This window comes from Pan troglodytes, chromosome 17, assembly GCF_028858775.2.
Source record: "Pan troglodytes isolate AG18354 chromosome 17, NHGRI_mPanTro3-v2.0_pri, whole genome shotgun sequence".
Taxonomy (NCBI): domain Eukaryota; kingdom Metazoa; phylum Chordata; class Mammalia; order Primates; family Hominidae; genus Pan; species Pan troglodytes.
In genome coordinates, this window is record NC_072415.2 from 24,938,412 (window position 1) to 24,961,394 (window position 22,983).

Consider the following 22,983-nt stretch of genomic DNA (forward strand, 5'->3'; position numbering starts at 1 on the left):
TGAGCATATCTTAGTCTTGCTGTCTCCCCAACTAGATGCCCTGAGGACAAGGACCGCATCCTGAATTTCCTTCCATGTCCTCACACACTACAGCACATTTCCCAGTACCAACATAGGTCCTCAGGAATAGTCTCTGATGGGTTGAAAATGGGGGCTTTGTGATTGCTGTATTTGTATCTTTGAAAATAAGGGAGCTACTTAGGGGCCCCCAGTGAGTACCTACCCACAGCAGAGTGTGGGGCTGCTTAGAGCGGCCACAGTAAAAATGACGAGCAGGGCAGCAATGATGTGAATGGCAGTTCAGGGCTGAGCTGGACTGGTGGGGGCTCAGGGGTGCTTTTGCGCTTTGTCAGCACTGGGTGTTTCGGAGAGGAGCCTCCGCAGCCAGGGATGGGGCGTGTTGGAATGAACTGGGCATCCTTCGGGAAGACTTAAAACAGCGTGTCTGCAGCAGAAGGTGACGTGAAAGTACAGCCTCTTTATGTGCCTTCCTGGCCTGGGAGGAAGACCTCTGCTGTGCTTATGCCACCTGTGAAGAGAGGCTGGCGCAGGGCCTTTGTAACACTCCACAGAGCTGTGAGCTGCCTCTTAACTCCTTTGTTACTATGGCTGTCTCTCTTAGAGCGGTGTCTTTCAAAGTGTAGGTAGGCTTTGAAGTCAACTTCGTGGTTATAAAATGAAAGACCAGACGAGATGAGAGCACTTCATAGGTTATAAGGATTGTTGCTTTGCTAAACTTTGGTGAGGGATGTGTGTGGGTGTGCGCATGTGATAAGTTGTGGAGGTGTAAAGTATGTGTCTTACTCTGGGTCATGAAAATATCTTGTACAGGAGTATAAGCTTTTATGAGTAGGGACTAATATAGTTTCATATATTTTGATATCTTTGAATCTTTTGCTATCTTATTTCAAAGCATCTTGCACAGAAGAGGTGTTTGACAAATGTTCGAGTGAGTAGATGAGTTCATGAATGAATAGGCAGGTGGGTTTTATGTAGTCTGTTCCCTGATTCTGCCAGGTATATATGTCTAGGCACACGCGGGCAGGCAGGGCGTGATATGTGGTGTGCACATTTACCACCCTGGGTATGACTCAGGTATGCTTGGTGCACGTATGGGTACTTTTATTTCTCTTATTAAAAAACACTTCTTAAAGCACCACATATAAATTGCCCTAGCCTCAACCAAGTGCTCCCTAAATGTTCATTAACTTTGAAAGATGGCAGTCACTTTAAAAGCAGGCTTTACACAGGAAGGGGTGATTTGAAAAATTCGGGGTATTGCTAATAAGCAGAGCAGCCTTATACAATTGGGCCCTTAGAAAAAAAAAGGGCAAATAAACTCTGCTGTTAAAAAATAAGACCCAGGCTGGAAACATGGTCCCCAGTGGACGATTAGCCAGTAGAGTCAGGCACATATCTACAGGCTCAGCGAGATAGAGAACACCAGCATTTGGAAAGATTTAAAGCAGCGGCAGCCCCACGGAAGAACATGAGTCCTGCTGAGCTCCAGCGATGATGCCAGGGAAAGTAGGTCGTGGGGGAAGTGAGGTCGGCTGGCAGGATGGGCTCCCCTCAGAGCCTGGGCAGTGTCATCCCTCCCAGTCTCCCCAAACTGCTGTCTCATACTTAGAATTAACTTTCTCAGTGTCCTTCCAAAACAAAACAGGGATTTTAGCTGTAGGACACTGCGTGCCTGAGAATGTGGGAAGTGCTGGTGTGTCAGTGGTCACAGCACTGTGGGGGACACCTCCCAGAGCCAAGGCCAAGGGGAGACACCCGCGTGGCAGCCCCCATGCCACCGGGCGCTGCCCAGAGCCAAAGCCAAGGCCCAGGCCACCCACTGGGCTCCAACAGCATGATCACCCCCTTTGAAAAAGGAGATGACCCCACTGCCATGGCTTCTGTGGGTGCAGGGCAAGTGGATGGTCGTTTCCTCTTCTGCAGAGGTCATGCCCCTCTGGACAGCTGTCCACATTTTACCACAAACTTGAGGAAAAAAAATCTCTCTCTTTTAAAGGGAGAATGAGAGGGAAACTTCTTGATATTACTCTATTCTATGCTAAAGCTCACCACTTTCACTGAGAAAATCCGCGGCAGAACTTTCTATGAAAGCTCAAAATACAATTTATTTGTAGGGGAAGTAATTACCGACTAATAATACTGAATCAAGGCCTTTGCATATTTTAAAATTCTTGGCCAGAGAAGTCTGCTTAATACAGTTCATGGAACTTTTTCCTTACTTTGGAAAAAGACAGATAGGCTGAATCAAATGGGAATCTCTTTCCAAAATGGCAGAGCCTTTCAGAGGAGTGTGAAGCCGAGGAGGGTGGCCAGGTGGAGGATGAGGTGGAGGCGGCAGGTGCTGCTTGCGGGCCAGGTGGAGGCCACCACGGGGCAGGGCCGCGTCTGCTCTGTTGACGCTTTGGTTTAACACATTATTTATTCCTTTAAAAAAATCCAGTCTACCTTTCAGACATTGACAATGATTTCTTGGCTAATGATACTGAGAAGGGAGACTGTGATCCTTTTTTTGTTTGCCCAGAAAAGGACAGTTTAACATAGGCAAACCATCAAAGCAACTTGCAACACTTCTGCTGTGAACAGTCCTTTGGGCAAGTATGGAAAAGAGACCATGTTTCTAACCAACCATTTCTTTCCCTACCAGTGGGGAAGCCACTGTCCCTGTGCTGACTTGGCTTTCCCACTGCAGTGAGTGGTTGACATCCGACAAAACATGGGTCGTTAGCTAGTTACTGGTCCCTTGTCTCTATTTCTATTATTTCCTCCTATGACACTATGAAAAAGTGAGCCCAGCAGAAGAACTGGGGCAATGTTGCCCCCCAGGGGCATTTGGCAATATCTGGGCATATTTTTGGTTGTTACAACTGAGAAGGGGACTTTCCTACTGGCACCTAGTGAGTAGAGGGCAGAGATACCGTTAAACATCCCACCCCACCCAGGACAGCCCTCACAGCAAAGAATTACCTGGCCCGAGGTGTCAGTATTGAGGTTGAAGAACTTGGCTTTACAGCATTTTCCTGCGCTCATCTTTGATTCCTGCCCTGCCTAGCCCTGAGGCTCAGCATGAGTCTGTACAGACCCTGCTGGACCATTTCTCTAGCTTCCTGCAGCGCTGTGGTCCTTGGCCCTCAGTGCACACTGGAACCAACTGGGAAGCTCTAAAAATGTCTACCCAGTGCTTGGACCCAATCCAACTCCATTAATTTATCATCTGTGTGGCGTGATGCCTGGACTGCAGTCAGCCTGAAAGCTCTGCAGAGGATTCCAGCGTCCCACCACGGTGGAGTGCCAAGGCTCAGGGCTCCCCACTGCTGTGGAGGAAGTACAGACCCACACCTGGAACCATGTGGCCCTCCCCTCTTCCCGCCACTCCCTGTCTACTCCTCAGCTCAGCCAAACTGTATTCCTCCTGCTGCTCACACCCACCCTTTGGCCCTGTGTTGTCCTGCTTTGGGGTTTGCTGGGATTCTCTATGCCTAGAATTTCTTCCCCGTACATCCACCCCAAATCGCCGTGGTGGAAATACTATGAATCCAACAGTGAACCTCTCACGGACCCCCTTCTTCCTGATGTCCTTCCTGAAGTCCCACCTAAGATTTGTGCAGTCCCTTCCTAACACCCATAGCCTTCCTACCTCTCTCAAGGGTGTTAGCACGTTTGAACACATGTTGTAGTCAGTGATAAGCTTTCCTGTCCTCCCTGTTCCCCTCAATCCTCCACCGCTAATCAAATCAACTCATTGAAAATTCAAGCACAACCAGCTCCCAGGGCAGCTCTTCCAGCAGCCAGCATGAGGCCTCACACATAGACAGGGTTGGAGTATATATGGCCAGCACAGTTGTCTGAGGAATGACAGAGCCAGGCCACCCTCAGTGTCCTGGGCCCCAGCCATCTGCCACCAACAGCACTGCCACTGCCATCACCTGCCCCAGTTGCCCTGTCTCTGCAGCTTGACCAGCGGCATTCCACAGCTTTCACTAGCTCCCAGCAAATACTGAGCATGTGCTCTACATGCTTCCTTCTCACCTAGAACAAGAAAACTGTATTAGCCCAACAAACAGACTCGGCTTCCTCTGCCTGAACTGCCAGAGTGTCAGATTCTCAGGTGAATTAGCTCATAATACTAAGAGCCCGGGCCAGCAGAGGCACTCACTAGCACAGATGCTCCTGGAGCTTGGAGGTGTCCTTGCATGACAACAGTATGGCTGGTGTGGGAGGTTTTTTTGTTTGTTTGTTTTAATCCTTATCACTCCAAACTTTAGGTGAAGATTGTAAACTGACTCATGAATGTATTTGTAGCACCAGGGGTGAGTAAAGCAGACATGGACATGCTGATCACTCCTAAAAAAAGATATTCTGAACTCTTCACATTTGCACAGACTAAATATAGCTGTGAGACCACAGGGGACAGAGCTCAGGAGGGGGCACAGGTGTCCAGCCCTAGGGTACGCCCTGAGGGAGTTGGCCCTGACTGCTCTGTCACCTGGGATCAGCAAACACCTGGTGCTGTCTCCTGCACCGTCAGGGGCAGCGTCTGCTGACTTCTCCTGGAGAGGCTTGGAGGGAGCCTGTGCTCACAGAGCTCTCTGAGGGTGGGACGTGTTGATAACTGTGCTCTCCAGCCTCGAGAACCTTCCCCATGAAACCAGGGAGAGGAGAAGGGCCAGCACACACAATTCGGTTGACACAAGAAGCAGAGAGCCAAAAAGAATAAAACAAGCAAAACAGTTCCCAGAGAAGTATCACCTCCCGAGATTACATTTACTGTTGCACTTCAGCCTGCCTTTCATCCCATGCTGCGACAGAACTGGAGCTAGCCAGTAGTGCAGACCACTCAGTTGTCATTTCTGCTGTTGGGAGTCTACCCTTTATCAGGTTTGTTCAATCGGCTTCCCAAAGGTATCTATTAGGAACACTCAGTGGCTTCCCGAGCTGATAGCCAGATCTTTGCCTGAGCTCTCTCTTATTAAAAGGATATCTGGGGGCATGTGGGGGCATGGTGAGGGTGGGAAGTTGAAATGAAGAGACTGATTCTCCAGAACTTAGGGCCTAGAGATAGCAAACCCGAATTCCAAAATATCTCTGCTACTTATCAACCGTATGTGGCCTTGGGTAAGTACTGAACCTCTTTGGGCTTTAGCTTCATCATTTATGTGGGAATTCAGCTCCACATAGATTCTCTGATCTCCTGTGATTCACCATGCTCCAGGTAAGGGACTGGGCCACAGAGATGAGCAGGAGAAGGCCTTGCCTTCGGATCTGCCTTTTAAAGGTAAGTGAGCAGGTCCTCACTCCTGATGGTCGCTGTGATGACTGCTGCACAAGACCACTGGCCTCGCCCTCACTGACCCCATGGGGGAGTCAGGAGAATCAGATGCAGAAGCTTGCAGAATGCCAGAGCTTCACATATGGAGGCTGTTACTGTCATCATTATAACCATAACCCTATGCAGGTCAGCCCGGTAATAAGAGGACAGAAAAAATACTGGGGGCTGGTCTAATTTCTGAGTTGACAAATGCTAATGCAACTTGATAGTTACTATTTAATTCCCAAGAGTTTGAGAGATTTTAAGTATATTTTACTTAAACGTTGGATTACTGCAACCCCCAAATTATTTCAGGTGCATGTATTAAATTAGGCTTTTCATCTTGCACTGTAGGTGGCTGAGTTTGTACAGTCTCTTCTGGGCTGTGAAGAGCATGCCAAGTGCTTTAAGAAAGAGGTAAGAGATGCAAAAACTATATAAATATGTATATATGTGTATATATATATGTGTGTGTGTATATATATATATTATATATATATATATGTATTTCTATACTTCTAGACCCAGAAGTGTTTTGTTTTCATTTACTTAAGTGTAAATAAGTACAATTTGGGGGCAGCAAGAGAAAGGAGGTCCAGCAGGAATACAGCCCAATTATGCAGTGTGAGACCAAGCTGGGCCAGTCTTCGCCTTCAGTCCTCTTACATTTTGCTAGGTTTTGTTGCAGAATGCCATGGTGCTTGGTGCATACAGCATGCTCAGTACATATACTATTTGCTGGAAGAGTAAATGAACAAGATAATTAATTAATACCTATCAGTGTCATGAGGCCTCTCCATTGGTGGCTTGAAGCCATTTGCGGGAAGGCAGGAATCCTCCCTTGGGATTGCACCTGGGAAAGATTGGGGATTTGTCTGCTCCAAAGTCAGCATGGGACCCTCCTATCTATCCCTGCCCTGCATTTGCTTCCAGAGAAGCCCCAAATCCTTCTACGGGGTTTCTATCTCCCGTCCCCTCTTGGTTGGGAATGTACTGAACTGCTTCGCATATTTCCTGGAATTAGTATCCATAGCTATAGGGGCCCCGGAAGAGACTGGACCAGCTACAGAATGATGCACATACTAATCCCAGTGATTGTGTATCAGGGGCTTGCCATGTGCCAGGCATGGTGCTAAGCATTTTACAACCATTATCCTTTGATCCTTGTGACAACACTACAATGGCAGCTTACCGATGAAGAAGCTCAGGCCCAGGAAGGTGAGGCAGAGCAAGAAAAGGGCAAGAAAAGTCGGATTCCAGCTCATATCCATCTGAGAGCTCAGAGCCTCCATCGCTGCTCTAGAACTTTCCAAGAAAACCATCCTCATAGAAACTGAAAGGCAGCACATACTTCTCCCTCTCTCAGGTTCAGAGCATGCATGAGTTAAGGAAGTGCTGAGTTTTGGGTTCTGGACCCCTCCGAGCACAGTAGAGGAACTCAGCATCAAGGTCAGATAGCCTCAGTCTGGGTAGCTGCTACATGTGGGGTTCGCCTGGCTCTGCCTGAGCTCAGCATGGCTTGGGCATAGTTGGCCACATTCACACATACAGTCCACTCTGCAGGTAGCGATGATCAAGGCCTGCTTTGTCCTCAAGTCTGTCCACGTAGGGTAAGAGGGAGTGGCTTTTTGCAGGTTGAATTGCTTATATTTGGCACTCACTGACCAGTACTGTCACTTTAGGCAGATTGCTGAACCCCTCTTATCCCTTCTCTCTGAAACACAGATTTACGAGAGGGGCCCTTAAAGATTAGGATGAGCATGTTTGAAGCACCGAGCCCTGTTCTTGTCCCAAAGTAGGGACTTAATAAAGGCAGCAGTATATAGCAGAAGGTCTCCTCTGGGCTCCAACAAGCTCTGCCAGAAATCCCAACTTTGCCCCTTAGAAGCTGCGTGAGCTTGGGCAAGTCATTAAGCTTGCAATTCCAGGTTTCCTCACCTATATTACAGGGTTATCAGGAGGATCAAACCCATATAATAGATTACTGTAGCTCCATAAATGTTAGCTGTTCTCGTCACCATCACGACCTTATTCTTAGGACAATGGGGTATTTGGACAGCAATCTTTGCCTGAAAATGCTGGAGCTTAGCCAGGTCAGGGTATGGATGTAGGCTCATTCTCCTCTGCCTTGGGGAAAATGCCTTTTCCGAGGGAAAAAGTGTTTCCTCCTCTAGATGGATGAGTCCTTATCAGACAATATATCATAAATGCACATGAAGGTTTTAAAAACTTTTTTAAATATTATAACTTTAAAACGCTACCCTTGGGGTCCCAGGGTAATTCTATCAATGAGACATTGACACTACAGGATTCTTCTTCTTCTTCTTCTTCTTCTTCTTCTTCTTCTTCTTCTTCTTCTTCTTCTTCTTCTTCTTCTTCTCCTCCTCCTCCTCCTCCTCCTCTTCCTCCTCCTCCTCCTTCTCCTCCTCCTCCTTCTCCTTCTCCTTCCTTCTTTTTCCTTCTTCTTCCCTTCTTTTTTTTTTTTTTTTGAGGTGGAGTCTCTATCTGTTGCCCAGGCTGGAATGCATTGGGATGATCTTGTCTCACTGCAACCTCTGCCTCCCAAGTTCAAGCAATTCTCCTGCCTGAGTAACTGGGACTACAGGCGCATGCCACTACGCCTGGCTAATTTTTGTATTTTCAGTAGAGATGGAGTGGGGGCGGGGGTCTCACCATGTTGGCCAGGCTGGTCTCAAACTCGTGACCTCAATTGATCTGCCCACCTCAGCCTCCCAAAGTGCTGGGATTACAGACATGAGCCACCATGACTGGCTGGGGTTTGTATTATTAAATTTGAAAAGGTTTAGAACCACAGTTCTAAGTTCGTGGAAGAATGTTTCCATAGAAAACCCTTCCATTCCTGCCTTCTTGGTTCTGGAGCCAGGAATCATCTGAGCCAGGCTGTGTCAATCAGAGACACTGCAGCAGTCCCAGGAGTTGTGCTGAGGTCACTGGGGCATCCAGAAGCTGGGGAAAGCAGCCTACACGGTGGCCACTGCCATCCTGTGAGTCTCGGGGAAGCTATTACTTTCATGCTGTAATATCTTTTTAATTTAAAAATATTTAATTGTCAAAACAAGATTGAATATATTCAAAGTGTATAATGTGATGATTTGATATACATATACAATGCGTGATGATTACCAAAGTCAAATTCACTCTTTCCATTACCACCCATGCCATACATCAGAGCCCCAGATCTTGTTCATCTGGAGCCAGGAATCATTCTGTGCAAGTTTTGAAATGTATTTTTAAAGTTTAATATATAAAACATTTATTTTATATGTATTTTTGCTTATAATGGTATGTATTCTTTAAAAATTTTAAATACAGGAAAGTTGAAAGGATTAAATAAAAACTAACCACTATTCTACATCCAAAGACAATTTCAGTTAACATTTGGTGTAAAGACTTCAGAATATTTTAAATATGCATATGTATACATGCAGCCATGCATGTTTAATTGTACAAAGTAAAACTGAAATCTTTCTCTATCATATACCATGTTCTGTTGTTTACTGATCTACAAAAAAAAAATTCCTAAATCATTAAATGTTTCAAGAGAGTTGATTTTGGGTGACTGCATAGTAGCCCACTCTGACTATAGTATTATTTACTTCTGATATTATTGGGAACACTGGGTTGCTTTCAAGATTTCAGTGTTATAAATAATACTAGCATATACACATTGCACATTATTCTCTTGGGAAAAATTCCTGGAGATTTACTTGGTTTTAAGGCTCTTGATACAAATTCAAGCCAACCTTTTTAAAAGACAACAATAGAAATGTAGCCTGGGAACAGTTCGTGTATATTGAATTCGTATTTAACAGCATGAGCATCTTTTCAATTTAACTTCAAAGTTCTAGAAGAAAGAATTGGAGTGGAGCAATGGTTGTAACTAAGCTGAGTGAGAGCTACCGTCATTCTCTCTCACTGGTGAGCTCAACACGGAGGCTATGACGGGTTCCACATCACACTCAGAACCAAAGTGTTGCTGGTGAGTAAACAGGCTTCCGTGACAAAACATTTTTATTTGTGTCTATTTATGTATTTGCAGCAGATCGATGGCAAAGCCTTCCTGCTTCTGACACAGACGGACATTGTCAAAGTGATGAAGATCAAACTGGGCCCAGCACTGAAGATTTACAACTCTATCCTGATGTTCAGGCATTCCCAGGAACTCCCTGAAGAAGATATTGCCTCAGGCCAAGAAGTCAGGGGATGAATGGGCTCCCTGAACTTCCTCTGGCACCAAGACCTGCGCTCTTTCAGCAATAAAAGTGGAGCACATTAATTTGATGTGAATGTCCCCATGGCCGTATCCACATTGAATCTGGACATTTTAAAGTGTCTGTGATTTGTTTACATGTTTAGAGGATTTTGATGACTGGTCTAGTGCCAATGACTCAGAGGCTTAGGCCCATCTGTGGGTTTGGTTTACGAACATTGTTATCTTTGGTGGGATCTGTTCAGCTCTAATTTGTTTGCAAGACAGACCAAAGAAGCCCACATATCCACCTTTATTCTTCTCCGTCACCAGAAAAGAAACCATTTTCCATCTTGCAAGCATAACACTCTCAAGTGGTGAAATATTAGAAAAGCAGTGTTCATGAATACATCGTTAATGTTTTTACCAGAACAACATCGAGCTTGGCTCAGATCTGCCATGGAGCACAGCTAGTCTAAGAGCTAGAGGCCTGGTGCTTTCAAAAGACTTCATGTGAGATTTTTGTGTACTTTACTCAGGAAAGTGTGAATCTCTAAAAAATAATAATAATAAGCACATGTTTTCATGATTCATTAATTCTCCTTTTTGTTCCATTAACCATTTCTTGGTTGTGCTCCCAAGCTTTCCTGGAGCCTCCACAAAGGAGAGTAGCCAGGAGTAACGAGAGGACGGTCAGGTGGGCACTTCCAAAAGCTGGAGAGACCCTTCTGAGGACCCTCCACCATCAGCGGGGCCTCAGGGGACCCTGTCCTAACACTGGTGTGGCTGCTGGGCCAGACGCTCACCTGCACAGAACTCCTCCCTGCTCCCACTCTGAAGGGCGTTTCAGAATTGACTCATTTCCACTGCAGTCTGCCAGAACCCCTGTAATAAGGAGCTGTGTTATATTACATCTGGGGCTGTGTGCATCTTTACAAATGGAGACACACTATTCAAAGGGAAGATCTCTAAAGTAGGGAGCGTGGTACTTATTCTTTGTTTGAAACATTTCGATTTGTTGTCAGGCCTTATTTGTTTTTTGTAAGTGATTGTATCGGAGGCTTAAGTTGTGTGGAATCAGTCCCACAGTGTTGAAAGACAAGTACCTCTTTTCTGACACTTCTTACTACTTTTACAGGTAGTAACAGCTACAAATACTCTCCCAGAAGTGGAGAGACACCATTTGTGGGTGGGGAGAAAGAGGGAGAGGTTCTATGTCCACTTGCTTCATTAATGATAAGGTTTAAGAAAGTTGATTCTGCTTGGAGAATTTCTCAAGCTTTACATTTTTTTTTCACTGAAGAAAATAAACAAACTCTAAGAGGTGTGCATATATAACATTTCTTTAGATCTTTACCTAAATGGAATTTTAATATATTATTGGTTGATGTAAATTTTGTTTCTGTGGAGTTTTGTTTGTTGTTTTGCTTTTTGTAGACTGCCATGTGCAAGTAAAATTCCTGCTTCTGCCATGTTAAAATTTTAATATATTTTAAATGATAATAAACAGAGAAAACAAAATTTATACCTCACTACCTTAATGCATATGTTGTTATGACCTGTGCCCATGCCACAGCATGGAGTCTGTTTTTTGTCAGCCATGGAAGAACGGAGGTAACGGCCCACATTAGCTAGCAAGGAAGTCAGCCATTTTTGAGTGCTGTCTTTCTTGGGATATATTTCCCAAGGGAAGCAGGTTTAGGTGTTAATAATTTGAGAGATTAAATGGGAGCTTTTAAAATTAATAAAAACCTCAAAATTGCTTATTGTATAGGTTCCATGGAAGACCTGAGATTTGTGGTTTGTATATCTAACACATGTCATTTCAGCAGTAGGGCCTCGAACAGGTTGCATAATACCAAATCAAATGGAGTTGAACTATTGTGCTCCTAGGAGACAGTGTGATCAGACAGAAAGGGATCGATCCAGGTATCTAGCTGCCTGCCAGACACCCCCACGTTGTCACTCAAGCACCTCAACCTTGAGGTATTCAACAGGGAGCTTTGATCCCTCCATTCTAATACTCCTTACCAAGTGAATGACGCCATCATCAGAGCAGCTGCTCAGCCAGCCTGGAAACTCAAATCACCTGCCTTTTTGTCCCTTTCTGTGGTAGAATTCTTCTTCTACCAACACAAAATCACTGGAGTTAGGAGGAGATGTGCAGACAGCACTGGAGAGCTGGCCCAGGCAGGCCCTGGCACACTGCAGACATCACAACCCAGCCAGTGCCCACCTTTTAGACATCTTCTGTTCCTGTCCACATCCAGGCTGGATTTGCACTGAGCTTCTTTATTTCTCCAAACTCACCCTGCTCCCAGGCCCCACTTTGTATTTGTGGGTCCTCTGCCTGAGGCCATCTCACCCCTCCTATTCCCACTTCTCACTAGTCTTTCTGGACTCCATCACTGTTCGGTTCCTGACTCACTTAAGAGCCCCACAGCAGCCTGCTCCTCCCCGTTGCATTGCTGTTCACTGTTGTTATTACTTGTCTCTCATCCTTAGCCTAGAAGATCTGAGGGGACAAAGACTGGGTCTGGCATGCACATCATTTATTCTAAGCACCTAGCATAGGATCTTGCACTTACTTGGCACACAGTAAGTGATTTCTTGTATCAATGAACAAAGCGAGCCAACCCAAATCAATGCAAATCTCAGCTCTGCAACTTCCTAAATAGGTGTAACCTCTCTATAAATGAGAAAATAATACCTTCTCCAGGGTTTTGTAAAATTTTATTTTGCGGATGTCTGCATGGATGTGAGTGTAAACAGCACATATAAGGTGCTGACACCTGACAGCAGCCATTAAATAGGCATCAGGAAAACAACAGGAACAAAAATCCATTCCTTTAAGTCAACGGAAGACCAGACTTCCAGGAATCTCCTGGAACAAACCCCTTACGTTTGCATCAAGCCTGACACAGCCTTCAAGGACCCCGCAGGGCCCACTCTTCTAGGTGTCACTCATGTTTGGAGGAGCCCCTGGGGTGCTGTCAAGGGGCCCCAACTGCCTTGGACCACCTACATCCAGCTTCCTCCACCCAGCTCCCTTCCCCTTCTCCTGATGCTCTGCAGGAAGGTTTGCAACATAAGAGTTGAGATTGTTCACTCTGCCAGGAGGACCCCCACCACTCAGGGGCCAAGCAGCACCCAGAAATGGCACAGGTGGCTTGAAGACCTTGCTGCTCGTGGGCACAGCCTCAGCCTCTAACTCTGCTCCTCTTTTCCTGATCCCCTGGAATGTGAATTGAGTCAGGGACAAAGGAAAAAATTATCAACAGGGCTTCAAGAAACACGAACTTCCAGGTTATTAGAAAGAGTTCCCCCCAAGGACCATTTGTACATCACAGTCATAAGTACACACCATGATGCTGGAAATTAGATCATTAGCATGAATCCTAAGGGAGCTTAGGACTTCTGAGATTAGAGTCTTTGAAAGCCCGTAATTTTAGATAACTCTTGCAAAAAAAAAAAATTTCTCTCACTTCCAGCAGCCCTAGGATATTTAAAAAAAAAACTATCATTCACAATCTTTGAACACCGCTTCTCCCCTGTGATTAGAATTCCTGACCTTGTAGACCCCACGTACCAAAGCATTTCTAAGAGTGACAGCAAAAGACATTGACTCGTTGTTAACACAGGATTCCAAGTCATGACAGCTTTCTTTTGCTCAGCACTGACTTTCAAATACACCTGGGATTTCTTGGACAAGTCATCTTTGTCCAAAGAATCTCCATCTTTTGAGTAAGAGTTGGAGGCAGTGAAGGATCATGGAAAGTGCTGAGGCCCAGGGTTGAACCCTGAGTCCTACAACACCTTGTCTTGTTGTAGAAGTCAGTCTTAACCACCCAGCACATGACTGACTTGCCATATTTACTTATTTCTTTTGGAATGTTGAATTTTGCTTCATTTTAAGGAATATTCAGTTTGTCTCTGCAATTCCTAAGGCTGAAGAATGTGTTCTAGACTATGAAGTGTTCCTATGAATATATTCTTAATATTTGAGAATATATTCTTTGTGAATATTTTCTCTTGTAAATATTCCTCTTAAAAACACTCTTATAAATATATTCATGAAGAATATAATTGTTAATTGATTCTTAAATATTCAGAATTCTTATATATTCTTCCTATGAGTAAATATATTAATGAATAATATATTCATAAGAAATCTTTCTTCAAAAATACATTCTTGCTAAACTCTCTCAGTCTCTGTTTCTCTCTACCCTTCAGTTTCCAGCTGCAACAGGAGCTGGGACAGCTCAATGTCTCTACAGTGATGCTGTGAAGACAAAACAAAAACCGATTAACTGAAACTCAAGAGTTGCCAAGTAAATTTGCTGACTGAGTTAACAAGTGAATCCGCTGACTGAGCCATTTGGTGAATTGGCGATCAACAATTTGGTTTCTCAGTGAAATTACCTGCTTCCAGTCTTCGCACCATATATTCCTTTCAGGCAGACAATGGACTTTGAATCTAGTGATCAATAAAACACACCCCTGATGCCACTGACAGGCTGGGATGTACAGGTGTGTCCAGAGAGTGGTTAAGAGGCTGTGAAGGCTCAGCTCTTGAATGATGAGAGCAGAGGACCAAGCCAGCACGCTAACAGCAGGTGTCTCCCTCCCTTGGGCCCACAGTGTGCTGAGGGACAAAGCTGCAGATACCCCAATCACTGTGTGTGATGCTGGCACACAGGAATGACAGGAAAATCGAGGCAGGTCAGAGAGAAGGGTGGCAGGGTAATAAAGTTTAAGAACAACCTTTAAAAGGAAATGAAAAGCAAAAGGTGGCAGAAATGGGACTTTGAGTTTAAAATACTGAGTTTATTTTTCTCCATATAGTTTTATTTCATGGGATCAGACTAGTTGCTTTGTGCTTTGTTTTGCCTACAAGGCAATACCCATCAATTCCTCGTTTACTTCAGTTTGAAATTAGATTACGTTCCCTTTGATTTAGGAATCTAGGCATCAAGGCAAATTGATGCATGAAGAACACAAAGTGCTGAGAAATCCCAGGTTAAACTTAGATATTCCTACAATACATTGAACTGCAACCATCGAACTGCAACTAATGGCTGTTGTATTAAATATGCATAGGGATTATTTGGATATGCAGGAGCCTGTGTTTTACTGTGAAATGCTGGGGCCTGAAAGGTCTTTCAGTAGGAAAAAAAAACCCATCAAGAATTATTAGCTAATATTAACTCCATTTCATTTAAAAAATAAATAAGGTGTTTTTACAGGAGCTCTACCTGAAAACGCACAGGTGTCTCCACCAGCTAGTTATGTGCATGGGTCAGATTTGTGTGGCATCTGGCTTCCGTGGAGGCAGTTGTTTATAAATTGTTTCATGATTTGAGGTTAGGATCTTCTCTGAAAATTTGCCTCAGAAGGGAGTGAAGGTTTTGTTTTGTTTTGTTTCCAAGAAGAAGCAATTTGAATTTAATTTGGTCTGGCTTCTCCAATAAGAGTCAACAAGCCAATCAAAAATTCTTTTATTAAAGAAAAACTCACTCAGACAGGTTACTTGGTGTTGGTAATTGAATTCTTCTTTCATTCATTTTTTTTTCAACCAATTTGCAAACTTATCCTCCAGAGCAGCCAGCTTTTCTTTAAAAAAATTTTTTTTTAATGTCTTTCACAAGCCCCTGTTAACTATCAATTTAAAACCAGATGTTGTCCTTCCAGGACCTTCAAAGAGATTTAGCCCTGTGTCTTTTAGGCTGGGAAAATTAAATATAAGAATAGAAGAAAAAATATCATCTATATACATCCATATTGATTCTGAAGTTTCCTTCAAACACATCAGCAAATTCATCTGAACAGATGTCCCCATCTGTCCATTGTGGAAATGGTTAAATTCATTCATTCAGCAAATATTTATTGCGAGTCCACTGTGTGCCAGGGTCTGTTGGCATTTGGGATATATCTGTCAACAAATCACATAAAAATCCCTCCTTTCATGAAGCTTAAATTCAAGTGGGTGCAAATGGAGAATATTTAATAAGCATAAAAATATGAGGGTGAATAGAGGAAGAATAAATATGGCCTTATGTGATGAGGATATGACCTTGCCGGTCCACAGATCTCACAGAAAATATGGTTAGGTGGTGCTGTTCAGTGCAATCCCTTGGCGTCTAGGTTTGCGATTCACACGGCACATAACTGCACATCCCCGGATGTTGCTGTGGTTCTCTCTAGGTCTTGTGCATGCCCTGCAGTTTGTGAACTGTGGAGATGTTCTCCTGTCTCCCCAGAGGGCCTAGAACAATCCTTCACACAGAGGTGCCTCTCAGCACATATTGCTAACCAACTGGCTCATGGGTGTGGATATTATTATTTTATTTTTATATTTTATTTTTTTTGAGACGGAGTCTCACTCTGTCGCCCAGGCTGGAGTGCAGTGGCGCCGTCTCAGCTCACTGTAAGCTCCGCCTCCCGGGTTCACGCCATTCTCCTGCCTCAGCTTCCTGAGTAGCTGGGACTAGAGGCACCTGCCACCACGCCTGGCTAATTTTTTGTACTTTTAGTAGAGATGGGGTTTCACCGTGTTAGCCAGGATGGTCTCGATTTCCTGACCTCGTGATCCGCCCGCCTCGGCCTCCCAAAGTGCTGGGATTACAGGCTTAAGCCACCGCGCCCGGCTCGGGTGTGAATATTATTTTAAATACCAGTTTGAATGTTAGGAATTAAGCAACCTGTTAACCTGGAAATTTCTAGATCTTTTCCCCCTGGATTGTAAGTAGTAATTAACAAGAAGTAATCAGACAGACTTCTAATGTGATTAACTAAAATTGTCATCAGGCAGGTAATTTTAAATACTGCCATGCTTCAAACACAGACTCATTAATTTTAGCTCAGTGGTGTTCTAATATTTATTATGCATACATAAGAATTTTAAGTATGCATATGTTTTCACATAGCTGTGCTTGGTAATCCTGCCACCCCCAGAAATTATCCAACACTTGATTCTCACAGCCCTCCAATAGGGTAGCTACAGATTAATGATATGATTTGAGAGTGGATATGATACTGAACTAAAAAGGATAACATCTTGACAATGTCTGGTTCAAGAAGGTGAGAAGACTGACCCTTTATGTGAGTCAACAGTAAGTACCTAGAACAGGTCCTGCCTTATAATTCTTTTCAATGTCCCCCACAGGACAGACTTTTCAGATTAGTCATGTTGGTGCATGTTAATTTGAAAATTGCTTTCCCTTACAGGACACACAATGTTAGTCAAAGCAAGTTATTTGTTTTAAATTTATTTTGCTCTAGGCAAGTCCTCTTAAGTGGAAAAGTCTGTAAGTCATAACCCTTTGTTAAGATCTGAGCTAGGAGCAGACTTCTAGTCATAATCTTTTGAGAAAAAGACCAATTTTGCAAGTCTGGGTAGTTGTTTGAAATTTGAGAAGTCATTTGGAATTTGTGACAACTCTTAGTAAGTTGGGTTGACAGAAACTTATTTCACAATTCAATCTATGTTATGTGCAGACAATTGGAATGTCTGCCTTCAGGAGGAAACAAGAGATAACAAAAGAAATAAGACTCTGAAAAATTTTAAGCTCCAAGTTACATACTTCACTTTTTACTGGTTTTAAGCTGGTTTTTCTTCCATTTCTCCATAGACAATAAATCATTACACACATCCTCCTCAGAAGAAACTTCATAGCATTCTCAACCCTGATGAAGACCTGAACATAAAGTAATAGATGAACATGACTGGAATTGTTGACTCCTGTGGTTATACTCATTTTCATTATGCCATTTCCAAAAAGTCCCCAGGAAAAGCAATTATATGAGCTCCTCCAGGGACTCATTCAATGTAGCCCCTTGAAGAGAAAGATTATGTCTTATAAAATTTTCCACCCTTGTAAGTGCTAGCACAGTGAATTGCACAAGCTGGGTAAATAGAATTTTATAATTAACAACTGTGTGGTACAGAAGAGGCACTCAATAAATAGTTATTGAATAAACAAAAAAGAAATAAAGATGCACTTTTTCCTATCCAGTTTCTATTCTTCAAACTTCTGCTTAACATGTAAAACAGCTGGTCTCTCCTATTCCTATAAAATCATCTTTTATATTTTTTGAAGACCCTAATGAAATCATCACTTAGTCTTCTCTTTTCTAGACTAAATCCTCTTTTTATCGTTTAGTATGGGTTTGTTTGTTTGTTTTGTTTTGTTTTTGATTCTAAAATTTTCAAGTTTTGCCTCTACTATTATTTTTACTTTTTTTCTAATCCTCATCTCACTTATCTTCACAGCTGTTTGCTCCATTAGAAAGCCCTCTCCCTATCTCCTGGTCCTTTGGAGGCCAGTTGTTGTCACTCTGACCGGTGTCTTGTTTTCTGCCAACAATGCCATAGATATTTTCACTCTTTCAGTCCAACTCTTGCAAAGGTGTAATCAGTGGGACAGGAGATGGAAACAGCCCAGAAAGCCACTGAGACATGCAGCGATGAACATACTAAGCCTGCTAATGCTCAAAGACAAATCCCAGAGACTGTTATGTTGCTAATGGTTTGAGGAATGTTGCACCAAACAAGCCCCTTAATGAAGAGGCTTTAGGCAAATTAGAATAAATTAGAATGCAGCTTTTAGGCATTAAGGATGTTACCTGAGAGCTTCTGCATTGCCTGTCTTTGGTGTCCTACGTGTCTAGCTATTTGAAGACTTTTCCACTGGACTCATTTCATATTTTTTTCTGCCCAATCTGAACGTCTTTCTCACTTATCATTAGTATTGCATGATCTAAGCACCTCTGATACTTTTTAAATATTTCCTGCAGCACCTTGCCCGAGGCTGAGAACATAGTAACTCAATAAGTAATAGCTGAGTTACATAAAGTTGGTTATGTAGAGAATTAAAATGATTTTTTAAGACCTGACTTTCAGTCTTGGAACTGTTAATAAAATAACTTGCTTTAAATAAATCTAACCCATGTCAGCCAAATTATTTATGGTGTCATGGCAAGGCACCCCCGCCAATGTGATCTGTGATAACACGGATGTCACCAGAATCTGCATGGCCTAATCCAAACCAAGCAGACACCTCACTTGGATGAGTGCATTAGCAAAGGAGAAAGTCCTGCCTTGGTTGTCACTGAACTTAGGATGAGCATCGAAGTATTTTTGGTTGATTCTACTCAAAGTAATTATTTAATTAGGAGCTTGGGGATAGGTGAGAAGAAAAACTAGTTTATAAAAATAATCTAGGGAAAACTAGGCAAAGCACTATTTATTAAGTAATTTAATCATTCATTCATTCATCCATCACATATTGAGCATTTACGTACATCAGTCACTATGCTTATCAGATAAGCACAAGTAATTACATGTAATTTTCTACCTTTGACTATGTAATGAATAAATAATTGAATCATCAAATACGTGAACAAAAGTCAGAATTACAATATAACTTTTAAACAGTAAAAAGCCTTTAATAGTTCACACAAATTCTGATAAAATGTCTCAGAAAGTCTGAAAGATCTGAATCACTTAAGGTAGGGGTTTTCCAATGTTTTGGATGACATCCCCTAGAAAGAGACTTGTCTTAAACACAACAGGCATGCACAAGTTTCTGCTCAATTGCGTTGGTTTCAGTTGTTGTTGTTTGTTTGTTTTTAACTCTGGTCCCAAGCCATTAAGTTGATTTCCTAACCAAAGGGTTGTGACCAAAAGTTGGAAAATGCTGCCATGGGTTACTTGACAGTGGTGGCTCTCAGCCCTGGCTCCACATCAGAATCAGTGAGAACTTTTGTAAAAAATGCCATTGCCTGGGCCCTAACAAGCCAAATTGAATCAGAATCTGGAGGCAAGTGCTGAGACCTGGTGTCTTTCCAAAGCTCCCTATATGATTCTAATGAGCAGAGAGGGTTACAAATCAGTACTCAATATAATGGAAATGTTCTTTTAAAATAACTACTATTTTTAGTCATGTAAGTAATATTTGCACCTGTGGAAAAATTCAAAGAGCATAGATGAGTATAACATGAAAATACATCTTTGGCTCAAGCCTTTACCCCTCACTTCCACTGCTAAGAGGTGAATATTATAAACAGCTTCTTGTGTATCCTCCCCAATATTACTGGGTTATTAATGGATTATTGGGTACGGGAGTCTATGGAGTTTCCTCAAACTTATGTTTCCAAGTAACTTTAATACTTTATCAAGTTATAAAAGTGCCTGTTGGCATTTTGATGAGGATTAAATTGGATCTATGGATTTAATTTAGGGTAAACTGATGCATTTACAGTATTGAATCTTCCTACCCAAGAATATGATAGGTCTTTGACAGGTCTTTCTATTTATTATTTTTTATTTTTTATGTCCTTCAAGAAGTGTTACAGGTTGTTGTTTTATTTAATAGCCCCCCATTTATTTTTAGAGATAGGGTCTCACTCTGTCACCCAGGCTGGAGTGCAGTGGCACAATCAGATCTCTACAGCCTCAAACTCCTGGGCTCAAACAATCCTCCTGCCTCAGCCTCCACAGTAGCTGAGATGACAGGTATGCACACCATGCCGAGCTAATTTTATTTTTTTGTAGAGTTGGGGTCTCACGGTCTCAAACTCTTGGGTTCAAGCGATCCTCCAGCCCTCCAAAGTCTTGAGATTATGGGCATGAGCCAACATACCTAGCCTATATTTTTAATTAAATTTATGTCTAGGCACATTATCTTTTTTATGCTATTATAAATGAGATAATTTGCTCCATTATATTTTATAGCTGAATACTATTTGTTTACTGAAATACCACTGAATGTGGATATTCATTTTGAAACCAATCCACCTAACTGAATTATCTTCTGTTGGTAACAGAAGTCCTCCGATTGATTCTTTTGCAGTTTCTAGGTAAATAACTACATTGTTTGAAAACAGTAATAATTTTGCCTCCCTGGTTGAAGTATTTATGTCTCATTTTTTCCCTTATGTAATTGCATTGATTAGTACTTTCAGAACAATGGGTTTTAATTTGAGAGGCTTGCAGAAAATAGCATCTATTATAAAAATGACTTACAGCTAAGAATTATGTACATAATATATATAGGCATGTTAAGACTGAGAAAAAATACAAAGAACTTGGTAAAATCACTGTTGATAATTTCTTCAACTGCCTTTTTTCTCTAAAAAGTCTGTCGATTTTAAAGAAAATATCATTCCCCCATGTTTGTGAATATCACAGTAAGATTTTATCATGAATATTCACCACTGTTTTGCCCACATTTTTTAACTCTCCTTGTCAGGTTTGACTTCAGTCTTTGTAGCTTTATAAAAATGTCTTAGAAGCTGTTTTTTTATGCTTTGGAATCATTTAAATAGAGTTGAAAATATTGCTTGAATTTAATTCATACGCTTTACCTGAAACTTCTGATCTTGATGTTTTTAAAGCTTTTGACAAGTTCCTGTTGTTTCTCCACAATAATTTATCTGTTTTAATAGATCGGCCAGTTAAAATGCAGGATTTCCAATTAAATTTGAATTTCAGAATAACAACCAATGACTTTTTTTTTTTAGTAAAAGTATGTCCTAACTATTGCATAAGACATACTAAAAAATTATCTAAAATTCAAATTTCTATATACTAATTCTGGCAACTCTAGTAGTAGACTCTCTTGTAGAGTAAACCTTGGTCATAAATATTTTACTGGAAAAATTTAATTTGTATTTAGGTTTTCAAAAGTTTCAACATAGCATTGAGCAGAGTGGTCTCTTGAAACATTTTCTCATTCCTAATTTTGTGACTGCTCCCATTTTCTTTATTGGGTCAGTTAAGGGTTTGTTATTTTATTGGTTAAATGAAAAGCAACTCTTGGAATCATTATCTGTTCTTTCTACTTTTCTAATTAACAAAATAAAAATACCTAGGTTTATGTCTATTTTTTCCTTCCTTGTACATTCTTTAGGTTAATTTTGCCATTCCTAGGAGAGATTCCAGATAGAGACAAAATTCTGGAGTTCCCAGAGAGTGGTTTATACTGTGCTGAGTAAGTAGGGGGTGAGAAGAGAAGACGACTCAACTGTGTAACATTCCTTAAAAAATTCTAACATTTACAGACGTGGTAAGAGAAGAATGAACTCAAAAGGAAGCCTGAAGGAGTAGCCAGCAAGGCAGATAGATCCAGGAGAATATTAAATCCCTCCAGCACTTTAAGTCTGGGCTCATTCATTCATAAAATGGGAATAATATTATCTGCATGCAAAATATTAAATGCGTGCAAAATTCCCAACATATAGCAGATGTTCGAGCGTCGTCATTAACTGCCAGTCCCTCTGCTGTTGGGATAAGGTCCTCTGCTGCCCATGCCCAGGTCTAAGTCCTGTCGGTTTTCTCCACTCATCTTGCTTATGGTCTCAGGGGCTCTCTGCCTGCCCTCTGCTTTAACTTCCTGCTCCATCATTGTTCTCAGAGCCTGCCACTCATAACTTGGAGACTTCATTGCTGCCGCTGCTACTGCTGCAGTTTCTGCCCTGCTCTTGGCTGCCTGCCCATTTCTCCTCAGAGCTTGGTTTCCTGCAGGCTCGTTTTCATCTGCTGTCCTCTCATCTCTCCTCGAGGCTTCCCTTTTTCTTTGGTCTTTTGACTCAGGACAGCTACTGAGCCTCTAGTACCTACAAAGAACCCTACCAGGAGCGTGGCCACATTGGCAACTCCTTTCTGCATTACACTGATCAAGAACCGCAGCCCTGGGACCAGTCCAGTGTTCACCCAACACCAGCTCCCATCTACTCTGTCTCTTCAGGCTTTAGGGTGACTCGTGGATCTGACATCTAAGCAAACCCCATGATCATCACCTCAAAAGCCTAGAAGAAATTATTGTCTTTCCCTTTGACTTTAGACTTGAAGGAAGAGCTTCCAGGTAGAAATATTACTTACTTTAGGAGACAACATATTTTTTGAAATGTGATCTTGATCTCATTCCTCTTTTAAAAAAAGTAGACTGAGCTAGGCATGGTGGTTCATGCCTGTAATCCCAACACTTTGGGAGGTTGAGGCAGGAGGATCATGTGAGGCCAGGAGTTCAAGATCACCCTGGGCAACATAGCAAGACTCCATCTCTAAAAAAAAATGGAAAAGAAATAAAGTAGGCTGCTACTCCCACAGCTGAAAGATGAAACAGAAAATGGTCATCCCAAATATTCAAAAAACATCATTGCCACTGACACATAAACTGCTCCTGTGGAAGGGGAACATCACTCTTCAGAACTTTTAGGCTCTTCCTTTTCCATCTTATCTGTGTGATGCATTCAGTCAACATCTGTGGATGCTACTTACAGTTTGTTTTGCTATTGCTGTCATGCACCTGCCAATACTGTAGCCACAGACCACACGTGGCCATTTAAATTTAAATTAACAGTGAAGTTAACTCAGTTCCACAGTCACAGCAGCCCCACTTCCAGCACTCAATAGCCACGTGTGGCTCATGGCTGCCAGATGTGC

The 22,983-nt window shown here is 42.3% G+C and overlaps 1 protein-coding gene across 21 annotated transcripts in view; it reads left to right on the forward strand.

Moving 5' to 3' along the window:
• Positions 1-11,072, forward strand: part of L3MBTL4 (L3MBTL histone methyl-lysine binding protein 4) — a 470,574-nt gene extending 459,502 nt beyond the window's left edge. For all 21 annotated transcript variants that reach the window (XR_010152030.1, XR_010152029.1, XM_063795942.1 and 18 more), the window contains 2 exons: positions 5,681-5,743; positions 9,387-11,072. Coding sequence is in view for 19 of the 21 variants with exons in the window: in XM_063795942.1 (XP_063652012.1) it covers positions 5,681-5,743; positions 9,387-9,554 (231 nt within the window). In the remaining 2 variants the exon portion in view is untranslated. The remainder of the gene's footprint in view (positions 1-5,680; positions 5,744-9,386) is intronic.
• Positions 11,073-22,983: the final 11,911 nt, after the last annotated feature.